Source organism: Ambystoma mexicanum, chromosome 7p, assembly GCF_040938575.1.
Source record: "Ambystoma mexicanum isolate Mex_15411 chromosome 7p, UKY_AmexF1_1, whole genome shotgun sequence".
Lineage (NCBI taxonomy): Eukaryota > Metazoa > Chordata > Amphibia > Caudata > Ambystomatidae > Ambystoma > Ambystoma mexicanum.
This window is the reverse complement of record NC_090939.1, coordinates 834,441,917-834,460,671: the sequence shown is the minus strand read 5'-3', so window position 1 is coordinate 834,460,671 and position 18,755 is coordinate 834,441,917. Positions and strand designations below refer to the sequence as shown.

Genomic DNA, 18,755 nt, shown 5'->3' with positions numbered 1-18,755 from the left:
CTGTGTTAGAAAAATTCATTTTGAAAATTCCAAGTACAATAAGCTACATCATTATTAAAATAGAACATTTTCCCTGAGACAACCATGACTCCACACCCAGGATAACATGAGCATGCTTCTCAGCATTAAAAAATCTAAGGATAGGCAAATTACAAGGTCAATAACACTTGTCTTTTATACAGAGCATGTCTCAGATATGTCAATAATTCCCATGCTACCTTTGGAGTATGTGCCAATGAAAGGAGGATTAGGGCAGGAGGAAATTGGAGTAGCTGTTTCCCTTAATATCAGTGTTAAGGTCTCAGATCTTATGTCTGAATATGCAGGGCAACATAATACAAAATGAGCCAAAATCTTCGGCGGGTGCCTTACAAAGAAAACATGTTTCATTTGTGCGGTCATTATTGCCTTTCCATAGTACTGTTGTTGCTCTGAGGGGGGGAAATTAAACCGAGCTCTAGTAAGGAGAATTGTCTGAGTTGGGTTTACCTGCCCATAACAATTATTTGTGTGTACACTAGTATCGGCTAATATAGCATGACTGCATAAAAAAGTTTTTTTAAACTCGGACGATTCTATTTTTTCTTGCATACAGATCTTTTTTTTTAAACTTTAGAAAAAAGTGTCTAGTGCATTAAAGTGCGTGACGGCCTCAATTTCGATAAGGTAATTTTTCATGATTTTCAGCAAAGGTATGTTTACATTAACGTCCTTTGCAACCACATGCCTGTATAAGTGCTTTGTTGAATAAGCTTTATCGTTGCTTCAAAGTCACAGCCAGTGGAATAATGGTTGCATGGACAGTATATCATTAATCTGCCTGAAATCTAATTCCATGTGATTGGAAGCTGATGGGGCATGTCCCAGAATTTGTTTAAAAAAGTAATTTTCAGCTATCTGTATTTGAATACCCCCAAAGATCCATACAGTAGCACCACAGAAGCAGCTTTGTTTTTTAAAAAAAAATCTGTTTGCATTTTTAAAGCGCTCACACAACCCAGGGGCATCAAGGAGGTGAAACAGATTTTTTTTTTGTTTTGTTTTACTTCCATATTTATAACGCGCTTAAATACCCAGAGGTTTCTAAGCGCGTACCTGGGGTTCGAACCTGTGTTGCTTCGTGTAGTCTTGCTTCCAAGGCAAGCACATTGCCACTGAGCTATCCTCCCGGTGCTGTTGTATATTTTTAAAATTAGGTCTATAGTTTTTGTCTTGAGCGTCAGCATAAGGCAAGAAGCCCCCATCCCCAAGTGCTTGCCTAAACCTAAGAGAATTTTTGTATGTGTACGAACCCCTCCTCCCAATCGCTTGCATAAACCTAAGGGACTTTTTTTATGCGTACATCCAGTGCAAAATTGGACGAGAAACATACCCCAAATTTGAATTCTTTCATCATTGGGATATTAATCCCATTTCTAAACATAGGAGGAAATTCAGGTGCTCGGCCTTTCTCTATGGCATGCCGATTTGTGAACATTTACTTTAAGATCAAGCCCACTCAGAAATACAGTATAATCAGTAATACGTTTCTGGAGTGCGCAAGGAGTGCGCGATCAAGACTGTGTCGTCTTGGTAGGCTAAAAGTGGAAGGACTCTGTTCCCCAATCTGGGTATAAAAGGTGTACAACCCAGCAGAACTACGTAAATACCATTTTTATAGCAGCTGAATAGTAGCGGAGACAAGACACAGCCCTAGCGCACCCCAACCTCCACTGGAAAGTAGTCTCTACAGCGGCCGTTCTTCCCACATCTAACTCAAGCTTGCGTGTTTTGATAAAACTTAATTAATAGTTTGACGAGATCCACTGGGCATCTCTTGGACCTGAGCACCTGCCATAATTTTGTTTGATTTACTTCATCAAAGGCTGTGCTCAGGTCCATGAAAGCCAGATAGATTAGCTCCTTTTTTTACATATAAAGAGTGAGCCAATACTAGGTATACATTGAGCAACTGCTCGCACGTACCAAGGCCGGGTCTGAAGCCCAGCTGCCCTGTAGATAGTATACTGTTTGATTCCGTCCACCCTTCAATTTTGGCCAGTAGAACCCTTCCGACTATCTTAAAAAGTGAGTATATAGGCAAGAGTGGTCTTGAGGAGGCCGGGCTATCTCTGGGGCCCTTTTGAAGATTGGATGGATTATTGCGGAGTACCATTAGGTAAGGTATTAATTCTGTGTTCATGATTGCTTTAAAACCAATTGTTACTATGGGTGCCCATAGTTCGACATCAACAGATAATCTTATTTTATTGCTTATAGCGCAGACCTAGCTCAAGAGCAGTGGAACACTTTACGAAAGGATTGTGCCAGAAATGGGCTTGGCATTTTATACAGTAACGCAGTACTGTTGGTGGAGAGAGAGGGAGAGGGAGGATTTTTTATTCCTCTGGCAGGTATTGTTGAAACAGCCATGTTTTTTGTGTTTAGCTGAAGTGGAGGATGGCAGGGGCATGTTGAGCTTTTACCGGGATTGGGTTCCAGATGGTTGGGGCAGGCAGGAGAAAGACTGCTTGTGAGTCTTCTTTTTTCTGGCTATCTTTGAATCCAATGTTTTGATAGTTTTGCTATTAGAGGAGAGAGAGCCTCCAGAGGTGTGGAGTCTGTTTGAGTTTCCATTTGAGACTGCTTTGTAGCTGATACATGCAGTTTTGAATATGATCCTAATGGGGAGGGAGAGCCAGGAAAGTATGTGGAGGGTTGGAGAAATATGGTTTAATTTACGGGCACCTGTAATAAGGGGGGGCTACAGCATGGTGTGCTGCTTTGAGGAGGCCAGGTGTATCAGTGTACAGGAGTAAGGAGGGCATTTCCCTCATCGATGTGTGAGATAACGAGGGCCTGCACCACAGTGTGGAATTCGTTTGGGGGAATGAAGGGTTTGATTTTGTGTAGTGTGTGGATCTGTAGTCATGCCATTTGTGGCTTTTTGGCTATGTGCTTTTGACAGGGAAGGCTACTGTCAACAATGAAACCAGGGATTTGGCTGAGTTTAACAACTGAGAGGTGAATCTTCACGTGCACATGTCATCCAGCCATTATTGCATGAGTTTTTGTTTGGTGGGGGCCGATGAGGACACATTCTGTGTTGGTCAGGTTCAGTTTAAGGTAAGTGTTTTACATCCATGTCTGGATAGTAACCAGGCATTTGTGATGGCGAGCAATGTCCTGAGGGCCACTGACCTTAAGATACAGCTGAGTGCCATCAGCGTACTGATGGATGGCTATGTTGGGATCATTTAGGAGAGTTCCAAAGGGTTCCAAGTACAGACCGAAGATGTTTGGGGAGATAATGGAACCTTGGGATATACGCGGAAGAGGTAAAACTTTTCCATTTTGGCAAGTAGTTGGTCCACAGCTTCTTTCTCAATAAGGTTCCTGGTGAACTGGAGGCTTGTGATAGGTTTGGAGTTGGTAACGTCCCCTGAATCAAGCAAGGGATTCTTGAGAAGGGGTTATATGAGACCTGTTTTCAACACTTCTGGGAAAGCACCTGCACTGAGAGAGGCATTCACGATACCAAGGAGTGCGTTGAGTGCTTGGCCAGTGAGTTTTTTTAATTAGAGAGGCTGGGAGGAAGTTGTCACTGTAAGTAATGGGTTTCAGTGAAGAGAGTGTGTCTGGGAGAGAGGAGGGTGAAGTTTGTCAGGGTAGCAGAGCTCTGTCTGGTTTTGATGCAACAATGTGACCTCTGCTTTTATCAGTTTTGTTAATGAAGCAGCTGTTTATTCTGTTGCATTTCTCTTGTGAAGCCGGTACCTCGGGGACAGGTGTGGGCACTACTTCGCATAGGGCTTTGTCCCAGTTAGAGGCTGCCTCAACGGTAGAAGTGTATTAAGTCAATCTAGCCTCAGAGATTATGTGGCTGCGTTGCATACGCAGTGATTTGATGGATGAGAGTTCCTCTACGCTTCGGTCCTTTCGCCACTGCTTTTTAATTGATCTGAGAGTGCATTTGTTTACAGCGAGCTTGGGTGTGTACCAAGGTGCAGATGATTTCACTTTGGTGCGACAAGAAGTTAGATGTGTGTAGGCACCCATTTGTTCTTTGGCAATGTGATTAAATATATCCAGAAGGACTGAGGTATTCCATGTGGTGGGGAATGTTGCAAACATTACCTCTAGTGTGTGTAGTGGGAACATTTTGAAGGATTTTTACTCAATAACAGGGTGTTAGTCCTGGCCTTTGTGTGGCACCTTTTGTGTGATATGAGAAGGGGGACTGCGGGATGGTCAGTCCATTTGAGGGAAAGGGGGTTTGAACATTAGAGTATCAGGCAGGAGTGGAAGACTAGGTTGAGTTGGTGACCTTTGACATGCAATGGGGGAGAGTATGATCTGTGTATGGTCCACAGAGTTGGTTAGAGAGAATAGGAAGTCATGTAGGTGTTTTGCTGTAGGCACTGTGTGCGACTGCTGAACGAGCGTTAACCATAATAACCAGGCAGACGTGAATAGAAGGCGCATGTTGTAGGGTGACCGGGGGCTATAAATGAGGTTTGCCAGGTTAGCTATCCGGGACTGTTTTGGGCGTTTAGCTGTGAAATCCCTGCATTGGTTGAGAATGGATTGTGGTGAGTGGAGACTACGTCCACGTTTAGCTCTGCTGCCAACGTAAGCTAGGAAAGAAATCTAACAGCATCTTATCAGTTGTACAATAAACCTTACTAAAGTGGCTAAGCAAATCCATAGCAGACATATTTCCTAAAGTGGCTTAAAAAAAATCAGATTATCTTGAGAACAGCAGGTTATTAAATGCCAAAACATTTTGCAGTTGTCTGACAAGCATCAGGTCAGCATCGGATTCCATGCATCCAATTATGCTTTTCCTTTTGCTTTCAATGTGTTACTTTTATAATTTGCACATACTTCCATACGATCCTGTAGGTGTAAGAGGCACTGTTTTTTATAACTTCAAGTAGACAGCATTTTGACTTACGAAATCCACTATCCAACTATGCATATATAGACTTGCTATAAGTCTTTTAAGCACTTAAAAGATAATGCTTATGCACGTTATTCAAGGAAACAAAGTACTTCAAATTGAAATGTGGATATCGGGCTATGGAAAGAAATCAGCCAAGAAAGAATACACCAACATAGATCTATCATTACTTCATGAGAGACTAGGCCTATCATTCCTACTGGAGCAATGGTCAATGGAACAACACATTTTGGAAGTGACCGAAACAATCATTTTGAGAGTTAGCCGATGGCATAATGGTCACTCTTCACCAATTTAGTGTTCCCCCTGGAGATTTACAAGACCAGAGTGGACTGTCATCGGTTGCATTCCCCACACTTCATATACATTCAGACCTAGCTCCCTTGTCTCATTCCCATTCCTCGGCCTGGTGTTGAAGTCACAACCCTGGATAATGCAGCATTTACCCAGTAAGCTCAATTGCTCAGAATACCCCAATTGTTGAAGCAGGTAGCACAATTCATCCAAGCAAATAGTTAGGGAATCAGTACCAACCCAGTTATTACACACAATAAAGAGGAAGTGTCTTTCCGGTTTCAAGAGCAAAAAACTTGAATGTTATTTGTCAAGCAACACTTCAACCCAAAACCTGCACCAAAGATGAGGAAACCAGGCATCCCAAACCCCCTTTCGGTTACCCTCTAGTAGATGGTGCCGCTGATGTAAATGTTATGCTATATCCGGGGTAAACATACATAGTCAAATTTCCATGTCTCTTGCACAGAATGACATCATGTTTGGCAATAAATAAACACCAAACAAGATCCTCCAATTTAGTATTTATAGCAACAATATTCCATGATAAAACAACCCATTGCAGGATTGCCTTAGTTGGTGGTCTAGATAGTTCAGGATGATGATGATAGGACAATCTCCCTCCAGCCACTGGAGAGAAACTGGGGCACCTAGGGCCTGATCACGCAATATCCAGCTATGGCATCCCATTTTGTCACTGCAAACTAGGGTGGGGTTACGTTGCCAATCTAATGTAATGAGATTGATTTCAGGGTTGACATTCTGAGCCAAAGTTGAGCCATCAGTTGATGAGGATAATGCAAGAAAGACACTGAAGATGTAGAAGCATTTGCAATACTAGAATCCATCGAGTAATGCTTATTGATCATAGAGGGTAGTGTCCTCCATTGAATTGTTATCCCCTTTGGTGCTAATGTTCGGAATGTAATAGCAAAAATGCCCTGAGGTAGGTTTTCCTGAGTAAGAGCTGGTTTAATAAAAATTAAAGTGTGGAATGGATAGGTCGACGACATGCTCAGCTGCGGTCATATCATAGAGAATTGACAAACAGCCTTTATCATGGCAAAGCCTGTATATGCACTTGTTAACCAATGCAGCACCCGTGTCATAAAGCCCCCTACGGCATCTCAACACACCACACTTATGTGACATATAAGCGGCTCTTTCATTATTGTATTTACTAACACCTTTAGCTTACACACCTCTGAGCTTTGAGCATTCTGTACCCACATGCAAATCACATGGTAGTGTACTAGTGCTACAGACTAGTTAAGAACATGGAAAGGAAAACAAAAAAAAAGAACAAGCAAAGGGTGGGCAGACTACTACCTTCATTATTTCCACAGTTGAAATTGTGCCAGTGTCACCTGGATTTTTGATTTGATATTTATAACGCACTTAATACCTGGAGGTTTCTAAGCACAGATCCAGGGATTGAACCTGTGTTGCTCCGCGTTGTCTTGCTTCCAAGGCGAGCGCGTTGCCCCTGAGCTATGCTCCCGAGACCTGTGTTCCCTCTGACTTCCTTTTGATCTTTTACCTTTGCCATGGTCGACCTAGGGTTCCTGGAGCTTCGGCGCGATCATTTTGGAGTAATAGGTCACACTAATTGTTTAAGAGAGTAGGATAATATCTTATATCACTATAGAACTTAGCTAAATAGCTAACATCTTTTTTTAGGTTTACTATCTCAGCTGGGCAGTTTTTACAAATAACGTGTGTAGACCTCCAGCCATCCCTTTACTGAAGACCATTAACACAAACTAATTGCTTAACTTTGCCACTGGACGGTACACTAATGGGTTCTTTATAAGGAAAGAGGGGTGGTTGTATAGGGACTGATACTAAGTCCCTGGTCCTCTGATCTGAGGGAGTAACAGTATCTTGAACTACAGAATCTAGTTATGTTCATAGAGGAGAAAACCTATTAGACAATGGAATTCTCTCCACAATAATATAACCCATATCACCTTCCTCTTCGGGAGATAATTTAGATGACATTAGTAGACGTAATGATACAGGGGTGGGTAAGCTAAATGATCATTAGGTTGAAGATGATGAGTTGGCCACCCTTTTGCAGTGAACCTCTCTGGACTTCAAAATATCAATGTGGGTCTACCTCCTTCTTATTCTTACATGAATGCACAACGTATTTGATATTTGGGGTGGGTCTTCATGTGCTCCTATGGTTCGTCTTCACCTAATTCACCACTCCTTCTACTTTTCCCTTCTGAATTTGAACTGGAATTATAAGCACTTAATTGCACAATCGAGAAGAAATTTCATTTATGAAAACATTGGCTTTAGAGATGGGGGCAACCAACCAAGAATATTTCTTAACAAATTGGATAGGAGACAATCAAGCTCATTATAACTTTGCCGGTGTGGAAGTAACGTGCTGGTATTACCGTGAACAGGTTTGCCGATGGGGTGGGCGTAATGACCACCAGCTAAAAGTTGGAGCTCATTATGCCACCTTACAGGCAAAAATTAACTGGTATTACTGACACCATTAAAAAATTGCTGGTGCCGGTGGGGATTTACCACTGTTACTGGCACTCAGAATACGGTAGACATTCCACTGGACCGGCTGACAGTAACGGTATTACCGTTTGCTGATATCCTGGGTGTGTTACTGCCAGGATACCGGAAAACTCACAATGAGGGCCAAGGAGCGTAGCTTTCTGCTTTGCCATTGTGGTGGCTGGGAATAGTAAGACTAAGACATTATTGGCCTCATTATAAGTTTGCCGGTATCCCCTCAGTAATTCCGACAGGATACCGGCAAACTTACCTACCGTTTCCACCACCAGATATCCTGGAATTCCCTGGGTATTACAGGTGGCGGAAAGGGCAGTACATCCCCAATACAAATCCATGGAGGGGATTGCTGGTGATAATACCAGCAGTTTTCTGGCAGTGGGCCTAATTTGCCCCCAACTCTTGCTTGGAGTTAATTCAGCGACCCCCACCGGCAAACTTGTAGTTTTGCAGTGTGGTTAAAGTGCCCCTCACAAAATTACCAGCACTTTTACCAGCACATTTCCTGCACCGCAACACTTGGAATGAGGCCAGTATGTCCCAAAGACATTGCTAAAACAAGTAAGTTACTACTCAATATTGAAAAACTCTTGTTAGATATTAAAATGATTAAAAATGTTTAAGATAGAAAAATAGCAAATGCCCACATTTATTGCAGCAGATGGAAGCAAAGTGCTTGTGCAAAGTGCCAAGTAGAAATTGGATAGTTAATCAGACCAATCTTATTTTCAGAGAATAACTGGCAGATGTTTCACATACAATGTCAGGGCGTCCTAAAGTCCGTAGGACCAGAGAGAACCAACAGAGAACAAAGTGTCTACTAGGACATTGTGTACAACTATTATACAAGGACGACTGTCTTCCGTGTCAGGGCTGGCATCCATTTCAGTACAGCAACTGAGAAATGATATCCTCTGACATATACTCAGTGCAGCAACTGAGAAATGATATCCTCTGACATATACTCAGTGCAGCAACTGAGAAACGATAACCTCTGACATATACTCAGTGCAGCAACTGAGAAACTATATCCTCTGACATATACTCAGTGCAGCAACTGAGAAATGATATCCTTCGACATATACTCAGTGCAGCAACTGAGAAATTATATCATCTGACATATACTCGGTGCAGCATTTGAGAAATTATATCCTCCGACATATGCTCAGTGCAGCAACTGAGAAATGATATCCTCTGACAGTTACTAAGACAAGCCCCATTCATTTCAATGCGTGCTGCTCTAAAAGAGGGTTCTAATCCCTTCAGAGTCCCTCAGTTACCCTTACAATCATATACAAGGCTGCGAGGGTGCCACCTAAGGCTATAGGTCATCGATGGGTTAACAAGAGGCTGCTCAAACAAAAAGAGAATCAGTAGGAATCAAGCAGATACTTGCGACATCAGCATTCCTTAACTGCCCTAACACTTGTTTCAAATAATTCACTGATTCCTAGAAGATCTTTACAGATCTGCAACTGGAGGAACATCCTGCAGCCAACAGCTGCCTACTGTGGCCAACTGCACTGGGCCTAGTACTTTGCAACATCTTTGCTGTGGGAGCATGTTTTCAGTGTGTGCAGGTCTTCGTCCTGATTTCCAGGACACAACAGTTCATAGGGTCCTAGTGCTGACAGCTTCAAAGTCTCCTGAATGTACTGCAGACAACTGCACTTGGCCACATACTCCACAGCGGTTTCGCCATGGGGACAGCTTTTCAATGTAAGCAGGCATGCATCCCGGTTCAGTCACAGGTCACAGTAGCGCACATGGTCCTAGTGCCGCACCCCTATTCTCATAGTTTGCTGAATGTGCAGTGGACATTTGGTGAAGGTTCCCTTTGTGATGGCATTGCAGCTTGTGATGAAAAACTCTGTGTAATCTCCACCACTTGAGATATCTGTTGGTATCCTCAAGAACATGAAACTTAGTGTGTTGCTCATTTCTTCAGTGTTTCAGAAAGCATACCATCTCAAGTCCATTGCTCACTTGAAGACACCAGTGAAGGGCATACTACTAGTTCAGCTGTTCCATAACCTTCAAGCTAAGACGTAGTCAGATCTGTATCCTCGCCCCTCTGGACGTGGGGATCATTTTATTTTCCACAACACTCACCCCAACATTTAAATGTTAGTAATATTGAGTGATAAAGGCTAATTCGGACATTCTCTGTATTTGAATGTGAAGATAAAATAAAATGGCTGTCACATCAGTCACTCCTTTGGAGTCCAAGGACCTTCTGGAGATAATGCTTCCTTTCCCAGGAAAGACTAGGATGACTGTGGCCATGCATGGTGTCCAATGCACACACATCCTAAGAGAACTACACATATTTAGGATATGATGCACACATAGTTGCCGTGGACACATGTATGTATTCATCTCACAGCTATTTCCACTGTGTAAAGCGTAGACAAATATTCTCCTGCATCCATTCGGTTGAGATGTTGCGCCTAGTTGCCGCTGGGCTTTGAGCCCAATATAAATGAATAAATAAATAAATAAATGTTTAAGTGTTACTCTATATTTTAACCTAAAGTGACCCATAATGTTTTTCAGAATGTGTTGTATTTTGCATGGCATTGCTCTAAATGATGAGATTCAAAAAGCAACTTACCTTGACTATACCCCTTATGTGCATTTTTGCTATCATCTCAGCGGTGTAAAGGAACATCAGAAGGGTGTCGAGGGCAAAGGTCACATATTGCAGAGGGGGGTAATGTTCGAATGTCTTTGGGGTGTTCATGCAAACGGTTATGACGCTGATGATGGCACAAATGCGTAGCAAGGAATGGACCCACTGAAAGACAAAGAGACAGCACAATGCTTCAGACATTCAAAAATAAACAGCAAACACTGTGCACAGAGACAGTTTTTAAAAATGAAATGCATATTATCACTACTAAAAAAAAAAAAGCCAGGATCTTAGTAGCAAGACAATTTACATGATTAGAGAAATCAAATTGAATACGTATGTTAGCTTTAGAAATACTTCTATTTGTCCAATGTTTAAGCACGATGCCCAAGATAGTTTTATCAACGTGCATGTCTAGCATCTCATTACTCGAACACTGTACATTTGTATGTTTTGGCTAATAGGCGTCACCTTAGTAACACCAATTGGACCAAGAACAACTGATATGCATAGTGGTAGGAGGCCAACAAGACTCAGGGATTCTAAAACCAAGACGCTTTAGGAGTGTTTAAGTTTACAATATTATCATTGTGTCTTTTATACTGTGTATGGGATACATTACTCACCGTAATCGTATTTCTGATGCTTGTATCTGCTTAGATTCACATGCTGTGCATAGGCCGACATCTAGTGGAAGCTGCGGAGTATTACAGTTTGTTTTTCGAAACTCGAAAATGAGCGTTGTCACAGGGCATGCCAGTAATATTATCCCTAGTGTGACGTCCACTGTACACATGATCCCTCACGCGTACGTGTGCTCAGATTGTATTTTTTCTGACATGAGGTAGCATGAGGAGTAGCGTGAGTACAGATTATCCAAGCAGATAGATAGAAAGATAAGACTACAAGAATCCATGCACGTTCTCTCAGAGGGGAGGAAGGGTGGATTGCATGTGAATCTAAGCAGATACAAGCATCAGAAATACGATTACGGTCAGTAATGTATCCCTTCTGAGGCTTGTGGAATCTGCTTAGATCACATGCTGTGCATAGATTAGCGAGTAGTGTTAGGAAAAAGGAGGTGGGATGTGAGAAGGGTCATGAGCAAATAAATGTCTTAGAACCGCTTGTCCCACTTGTGTATCTGTCTTGGAATGGGTGTCAATGCAGTAGTGCTGAGTAAAAGTGTGAATATAGCTCCAAGTAGCTGCTTTGCAAATGGTGTCAAGGGGTACATTTGCAATGAGAGCCAGAGTGGCCCCAATGCCTCTTGTAGAGTGGGCTCTTGGCATGAAAGGCAGAGTTTTTTCAGAAAGGGAGTAACACAGCTGGATACAATTTATAATCCACTTAGAGACGGCACCTTTAGAGACACAATCTCCCTCTCTGCCTGTAGCTACGGAGACAGTTTGTTTGTTTTCCTTAGCGGTCTGGTTTTGTTTACATAGGATAGGACCGCCCTACGCACATCTAGGGTGTGTAGTTTGACCTCAGCCAAGCTTTTGGGGTCTTGGAAGAAAGCAGGAAGCTTGATGGACTGGTTAACGTGGAATTTAGAAATAAACTTAGCTGAGAACCTAGGGTGTGTACGTAAAACCAGTTTATCTTTATGAACAGTAAAGAAAGTATCCTGCACTGACAGAGCCTGAATTTCACTGACCCTTCTTATAGATGTAATGGCTACTAAGAAGGCAGTCTTATAAGTCAGGTGTTTGAGACTGCTTTTATGCATGGGCTCGAATGGGGGGCCCATGTGTTTAGATAGCACCACATTAAGGTCCCATCCTGGTGGTGGGTTAGAAATTGGAGGGTGAAGTCTCTTTACTCCTTCCATGAAGGCTTTAACCACTGGTACTTTTCACCACGACACCTTGTTATGGGAGGTGGTGTATGCTGACAGAGCTGCCAGGTGTACCTTCAGTGAATTAAATACCAACCCGGCGTCCAGCAGATGGAGCATGTAGGTGACAATAGTGGAAGGAGTGCAATCAACTGGGTTGATTTGCTTATTCTGGCACCAGATAACAAATCTTTTCCATTTGTCAAAGTAACAGTGCCTCGTGTTTGGCTTCCTAGATTCTTTTAGGATGTCCATACATCTCTGAGGTAAATTGAGATGTCCAAACTCTATGACCTCAGGAGCCATGCTGCCAGGTTCATTGAGTTGGGTTGAGGATGCACTGTCTGACCTTGGTGCTGGGACAGTAGGTTGTACCAGCACGGGAGTTTGATGGGTTGGCACACCGCTAGTCTGCGTAAGTGTAGGAACCACGGTTGACTTGCCCACATGGGAGCAACTGGGATGAGCGTCATCGATTCCCTGTGCATCTTGTTGACCACCTTCCTCTTGAGAGGGGTTGGTGGAAAAGCGTACGCAAACATCCCTGACCAGTTAATCCACAGGGCGTTCCCCTGGGAGTCTGGTTGGGGGAACCTGGATGCGAATCCTGGGCACTGTCTGTTTTCGCTTGTGGAGAATAGGTCTATAGTGGGGAAACCCCACTGAGAGAAGAGATCTTCTATGTTTTCTCTGTGTAAACACCATTCATGTTCTTCTGGGAGGGGATTTCTGCTCAAAGCGTCCGCCAGAGAATTGAGATCCCCAGGAACATGTTGAGATGACAGGTAGATGTTCCGTCTGAGTGCCCATATCCAAATTTTCTGGGCAAGCTTGGACAGATTTGGCGAACAAGTCCCTCTCTGCTTGTTCAGGTAAAACATTGCTGTTGTGCTGTCTGTCAGGATCTGCACTGACAGGTTCAGCAGGTAGGGCTTGAACGCTTGAAGCGCTCTGAATACTGCCCGAAGCTCTAGCAGATTGATATGATTCTTGGCCACTGAGTGAGACCAGAGACCCTGAGCTGTGTGGTGGAGAAGGTGTGCTCCCCACCCTGACAGGGATGCGTCTGTTGTGACTACAGCCTGTACCTCGGGATCATAAAAGGGTTTCCCCTTTGACAGGTTTTCTCTTGTCCACCAGTGAAGACTTTGTACAAGTGTTGGTGAAACGACCACTAGATCGTCCCACTGACCACTTGCCTGAGACCACTGTTTTGCCAACCATTCTAGCATGGGACACATGTGCAGGCGCGCGTGGGGGACCAGGTAAATACATGACGCCATCATGCCCAGCAAACGCATCGCTTTGCGCACGGTTATCTGGCGACCGGCCTGATATAGCGGAATTTGCAGCAGTATATTCCGAATTCTTTCCTCTGATGGAAAGACCAACCCCTCTTGTGTGTTTAGGACAGCTCCTAGGAACTGTTTGGAGGTGCTTGGACCCAGACTTGACTTTTTCTCGTTTATGGAGAAACCCAATTGGAAGAGGAGGTCATTAGTTCTCTGAATGTTTGATCTGCAAATTACTGGGGTCTCCCCCGTGATGAGCCAGTCGTCCAGGTAAGGGTACACTGGGATTGCCTCCCTGCATAGGTGTGCCGCCACCAGCGCCAGTACCTTGGTGAATACCCTTGGAGCAGACACTATACCGAAGGGCAGTACCTTGAACCGGTAGTGCTGACTGTCCAGCTTGAAGCGCAAGAATCTTCTGTGCACTGGGAACATGGAAATATGAACATAGGCATCTTTCATGTCCAATGTTGCCATGTAATCCCCCTTTTTTAGGAGGGGGATTACCTCTTGGAGAGTAGTCATGCAACATTTTTGGGGCTTGACATACTTGTTTGCAGGCCGTAAATCTAATACTGGGCGCATTGTCAAATCTTTTTTTGGCACAAGGAAGTAAGTTGAATAAATACCCTTGTTTACCTGGTGTCCCGGGACGAGTTCTATCGCGTCCTTTGCTAGAAAATTGGCGATCTCTTTGAGGAGGATCTTCTGGTGGTCTAAGGAATGTACTTTTTGACGTGGAGGGTGGTTTTGGGACGCTCTAACAGTTCTATGCAGTATCCTGCGGACACTGTGGACAGCACCCATCTGTCTGATGTGATCCCTTCCCAAGCTTGGGTGAAGTTAGAAATGCGTCCCCCTACTGGGGATGCGTGAGAAGGGACCCTGAACGGAATGTCACTGTTTTGTGGGAGGCGTGCTGCCGCCTCTATTGGGGCTGCCTCTACCCTTACCACGTCCCCTTTTGTTACCCCTGCCATAACTTTGTGTAGACTGCTGGTTGTTGTTATTCCATGATGTACCCTGCCCCTGGGAATAGTTGGAGCCTCTTTGTGAATTTTGGCCACATGGGCGACGAAAAATGCCACTCCCTCTTTGATTAGGGGGTTTGTTGGTTAACTGGGCTAGGGATTTGAGAGTCTCATACTCATCTTTGGCATTTTTTAATGCGTCCTCTACCGCCTTGCCAAACGGTAGATCAGGTTCCAACGGTTTGTCTATTAAGGATGCTTGTGTCTCGGGTTTAAACCCAGATTGTCTTAACCAAGCATGCCTTTTGATAACAGTGTTCTCTGCTATCAGTCTGCCAGCGTTATCCGCGGCATCAAAGGTTGCCTTAAGGATGCAACCGGACACGGCTCTTCCCTCCGACGCAACCTGTGCCAACTGGCTTTTTAAAGGTTCCGGGGCGGAGTCGATGAGTGCCGAAACTTCTTCCCACTTTGGCAGTTGTAACTCGCCAGCAGGGTGGTGGAGTTGGCAATCCTTGCTTGGTAGGTGGGAGTGGAGGCTACCTACCTTCCCAACCCATAGATCTTTTTGCTCTCCTTGTCGGGGGGAGTTCAGACGATGATAGGGGCGTTCCCGCCCTCTTTCTGGTATTAGTCACTACCAGGGAGTCCGGTTTCAGTTGCCCCCTTATGTACAGCGGGTCTGACTGGGCTGCCCTGAACAGTTTTTTGATCCTGGGGTTTACTGCCCTGGTGAGATTGGGATTGAGAAGGGAAGGGTCTTTTCTCCTTTGTATCGACTTGAGAATAGGGATGGCCTGGACAACGGGTCTCTTTTCTCCCACTAGTTCCTCGGCAAAGATCCTCTCCTCCTGTGCTTCCTGGGTATCTATGCGGAAGTGTTCTGCCGCTCTAGACCTCATTTAAGAGAGGTTGGTTGTCGACAGAAGAGTCGGTCACTGGAGGTTCTTTGCCTACTGGGGAGTCTACACTGTAGGCATCTGGGTCATCTTCGTCCTCCTCTTGGTCCTCGTCATCCCCATAGTAATCCATCCCAGTTTGGTCATCCAACGTGGCCAATTCTGGATCCTCGTGTAATGGATCCTCAGCATACTGAGAGTATGGCTGTACGTAGAAAGGGTCAAAAGACCGACTTTGCGTTGGCACCTCAACTCGAGGTTTCTTACCACAGGGTTGTGGGTCCCTAGACCCTGAGGGGGTAGCCCCATCAGGGGTATAGGAAAGGAAGTGCTCTGGATTCTTGGCATAGAAGTCTGTTAGGGATGACATTCTAGACATAACTCTGTCTGTATCCTCACTTGACCATTCCTTGGAGCTGGGGATTACCTTTTCCTGGGAGGGTTTCCCTGCCATATCGTGAGTGGACCTATGGCCTTGTGCAGGGGTCTTGGAAATCTTTACAGAAGCCTGTGACCTGTCTTTATGTTTCTGTTGTGCAGAAGAAGGCTGAGAATGTATCTTCTGCTGCTTTCCCTCCTCCCGTGAGTGGAAGAGTGCTTGCCTGGTGTTTTCACCTTTTCGGAGCTTTTCGACATCTGGCGTCGAGATTCGTTGGTAGTGTCCCTTTCCTTAGAGTGTGGAGGTCGGGGCACGGGCGCAGCATCACGCGGTCTGCTGACGCCGACTCCTGGAGTGCGGCCTGGGGATGGTGGTCGGCTTCGTCTTCCGACGATCGAACCACCGTTACTTTAGTGAGCGAGGCACTCTTGGCAACAGTGGATGGTTGCCTGGTGTCATGCAGCGATCTTGATCGCGAACACCCAGAGGACACCGATTCGGTGGACCCTTCTCTGTGTGCCTCTTTCCGAGAACTCGACGCACGCGTCGAGTCTCGGTTGGACTTCAAGTGTTTAATGGAAGTGGTATGGGTAGCGCTCGTGTCGCCGGGAGTGTTCCCCATAGCTGCCCTGCCGGACAAACTTCCGAGGTCGGGGACTTGCGCTTGGCTGTCTCTCGATGCCACGTTGCACTCGCCGTCCGATAGCACGGCGTCGCTGCCATCACTGAAGGCGCCCACCGCTTCCATGGCCTCTCGTTGGCTGGCGTGGTGGGCCCAACGTTTTATCGAACGGTCCTTTAGAGTTTTCGGCTTAAACCAACTACACGATCTGCAGTTCACCTCGGGGTGGTCCCTCAGCAAGCAGAGGTTACAGGTGGTGTGTCTGTCAACCCAAGGGTACTTGCGGTTGCACTTGGGGCAAAATTGGAAAGGGGTACCCTCCATACACACCTTGTGACAGCTGGCTAGTGTGTGTAGGAATATATAAGAAAATGTATATATATATATATATAAGAGTGTAGAGTATATACCACCCCCACTCTCCCTACTTGCAGGGCCAAAGCCAGAGGCTTCCAAGGCCCGGGTCGAGGCCAGAGGCCTTCCAAGGCCCAAAGTCCATCGTGCAGCTCTCGACGGTTGTTTTGTTCTCCGGGCCGGCGTCGAGCATCGAACTTCGGTGACTCGACGTTGGGATGGAGAAAATGGGGAAATATTATATTTTGCAAAATTATGGCTAAAGCCAGGGAACTCCTTGGGATGCTCCCGACCAGTATGGCAGAAAAAAACAATCTGAGGGTCCTAGACGCGTGAGGGATCATGGGTACAGTGGACATCACACTAGGGATAGTATTACTGGCACGCCCTGTGTCGACGCCCATTTTCGAGTTTCGAAAAACAAACTGTAATACTCCGCAGCTTCCACTAGATGCCGGCCTATGCACAGCATGTGATCTAAGCAGATTCCACAAGCCTCAAAAATGTTGATACATTTTTTATCTTGTCTAAGTGTTATTGTATCGAGTGACGGCTTGCTTTGTGACTTTATGGGTTTTAATGTATTGATTTAATATATTAATTAATAAATTGAATTGTTATACAATCGATGTGACTGTGTCAAGATAACTAGGTCAATTTTTTACAGGACAATTAGTTTGGAGAGAGCTTGTACTCGTTCAGCCCCTATAAGGTAGTCAGTTTTATAATTGGTGTATCTAGCTCGTCTTTTAAGTATATATATAGGTCTACCCCAGACCATGGAGATAGGTTGACCCTGGTTAGGAGTCAATTTTTGGGGCAATATATCAACCTGTTTGAGGTACATAGTGGCAGGAGGGCAACATGTATCAATACACTGACGTGTCATTATTCTCTGCTTTTGTATTCTTAAGATATTGTGATTCACTGAAAGGGGAACATTCTGGGTTAGCCTTAGTTTCCTGTACACCTACGCCTGGGGTGGGGCCAGAATGCTGACCGCCCCCCCAGACTAGTTCCAGAGCAGGAAGAGGGCTGGGGGGAATGGAGGCCCCTGGTGGGGAGAAGGGGATTTGCACTGCTTCAGCCCAAGTAAGCCATCAAAAGAAAAGAAAATATGAATGAATATCTGCATGGATGTTTGTGTGAATTTGTGGGTGAGAGAGAGGGAGATTGTTTCTTTGAATAAGGGCGTGAGTGTGTTTGTGTGAGTGATAATGCGTGTGTGAGTGTGTGTGTGTGTGTGTGTGTGTGTGGGGGGGGTGTGCGCGTATGTTTTGCAGTTTTAATGGTGCAAGGCTGGCCCTTCCCCCCTGTAATGATTTTTGGTGGAGGATCTTGTCTTGTACCATGGAAGTGTGTTTACAGGGCACTACTGCAATACCCTGAAGTGGGCACATCCACAGGGGCTCAGGGCCAGGAGGATAGCTCAAGGGCAATGCATTTGTCTTGGAAGCAGGACAATGCAGAGCAACACAGATTTGAATCCTGGTCTTGTGCTTAGAAACTGGTCTCCGGTATTAAGTGCGTTAAAGAAGAACAATTGTAATTTATACATATCATTACTGGGGGCATCCAACACAGGTGTGTTTTTAGAGCAGCAGGAGCACTGGCCCTATTGGGCAAAGCTATCATGGGTGTGTTCTTACAGTTAAAGGGCTGTCCCTATTGGGCAAAGCCAAGGCAAGTGTGTTCTGATAGTTGAAGTACTGCCGTTAGTGGATGAAGCCAACATAATGTGTTGTTTTAGTGGCATTACTGGCCTGTATATCAACATTCTGGCATATGTGGTGTGTACTCTCACTCTGAAAATGTGCTGGAAAATGGTCCTGTTTACAGTTGGTGACCTGGCATTTATTGGATTTTTCCATGTGTTACCCTAAGAATCTATGTTAAATTGTTTGCCCGTTCTGACGGGGGTTCCTGCCACAAAGAATCATTCTGACACCGTCTGACAGTCCAAGGGTGTTTATTATAGCTTTTCCAACA

The 18,755-nt window shown here is 44.8% G+C and overlaps 1 protein-coding gene across 2 annotated transcripts in view; it reads right to left on the bottom strand.

The window, feature by feature from the left end:
• The window catches only part of NALCN (sodium leak channel, non-selective), a 3,431,684-nt gene that overhangs the window by 3,034,449 nt on the left and 378,480 nt on the right, over positions 1–18,755 (bottom strand). Inside the window, exon 3 of one of the 2 annotated variants that reach the window (XM_069637001.1) lies at positions 10,392–10,574. The exons of the other annotated variant lie outside the window; for it this stretch is intronic. Coding sequence (XP_069493102.1) covers positions 10,392–10,574 — 183 coding nt within the window. The remainder of the gene's footprint in view (positions 1–10,391; positions 10,575–18,755) is intronic. 2 annotated transcript variants of the gene reach the window in all.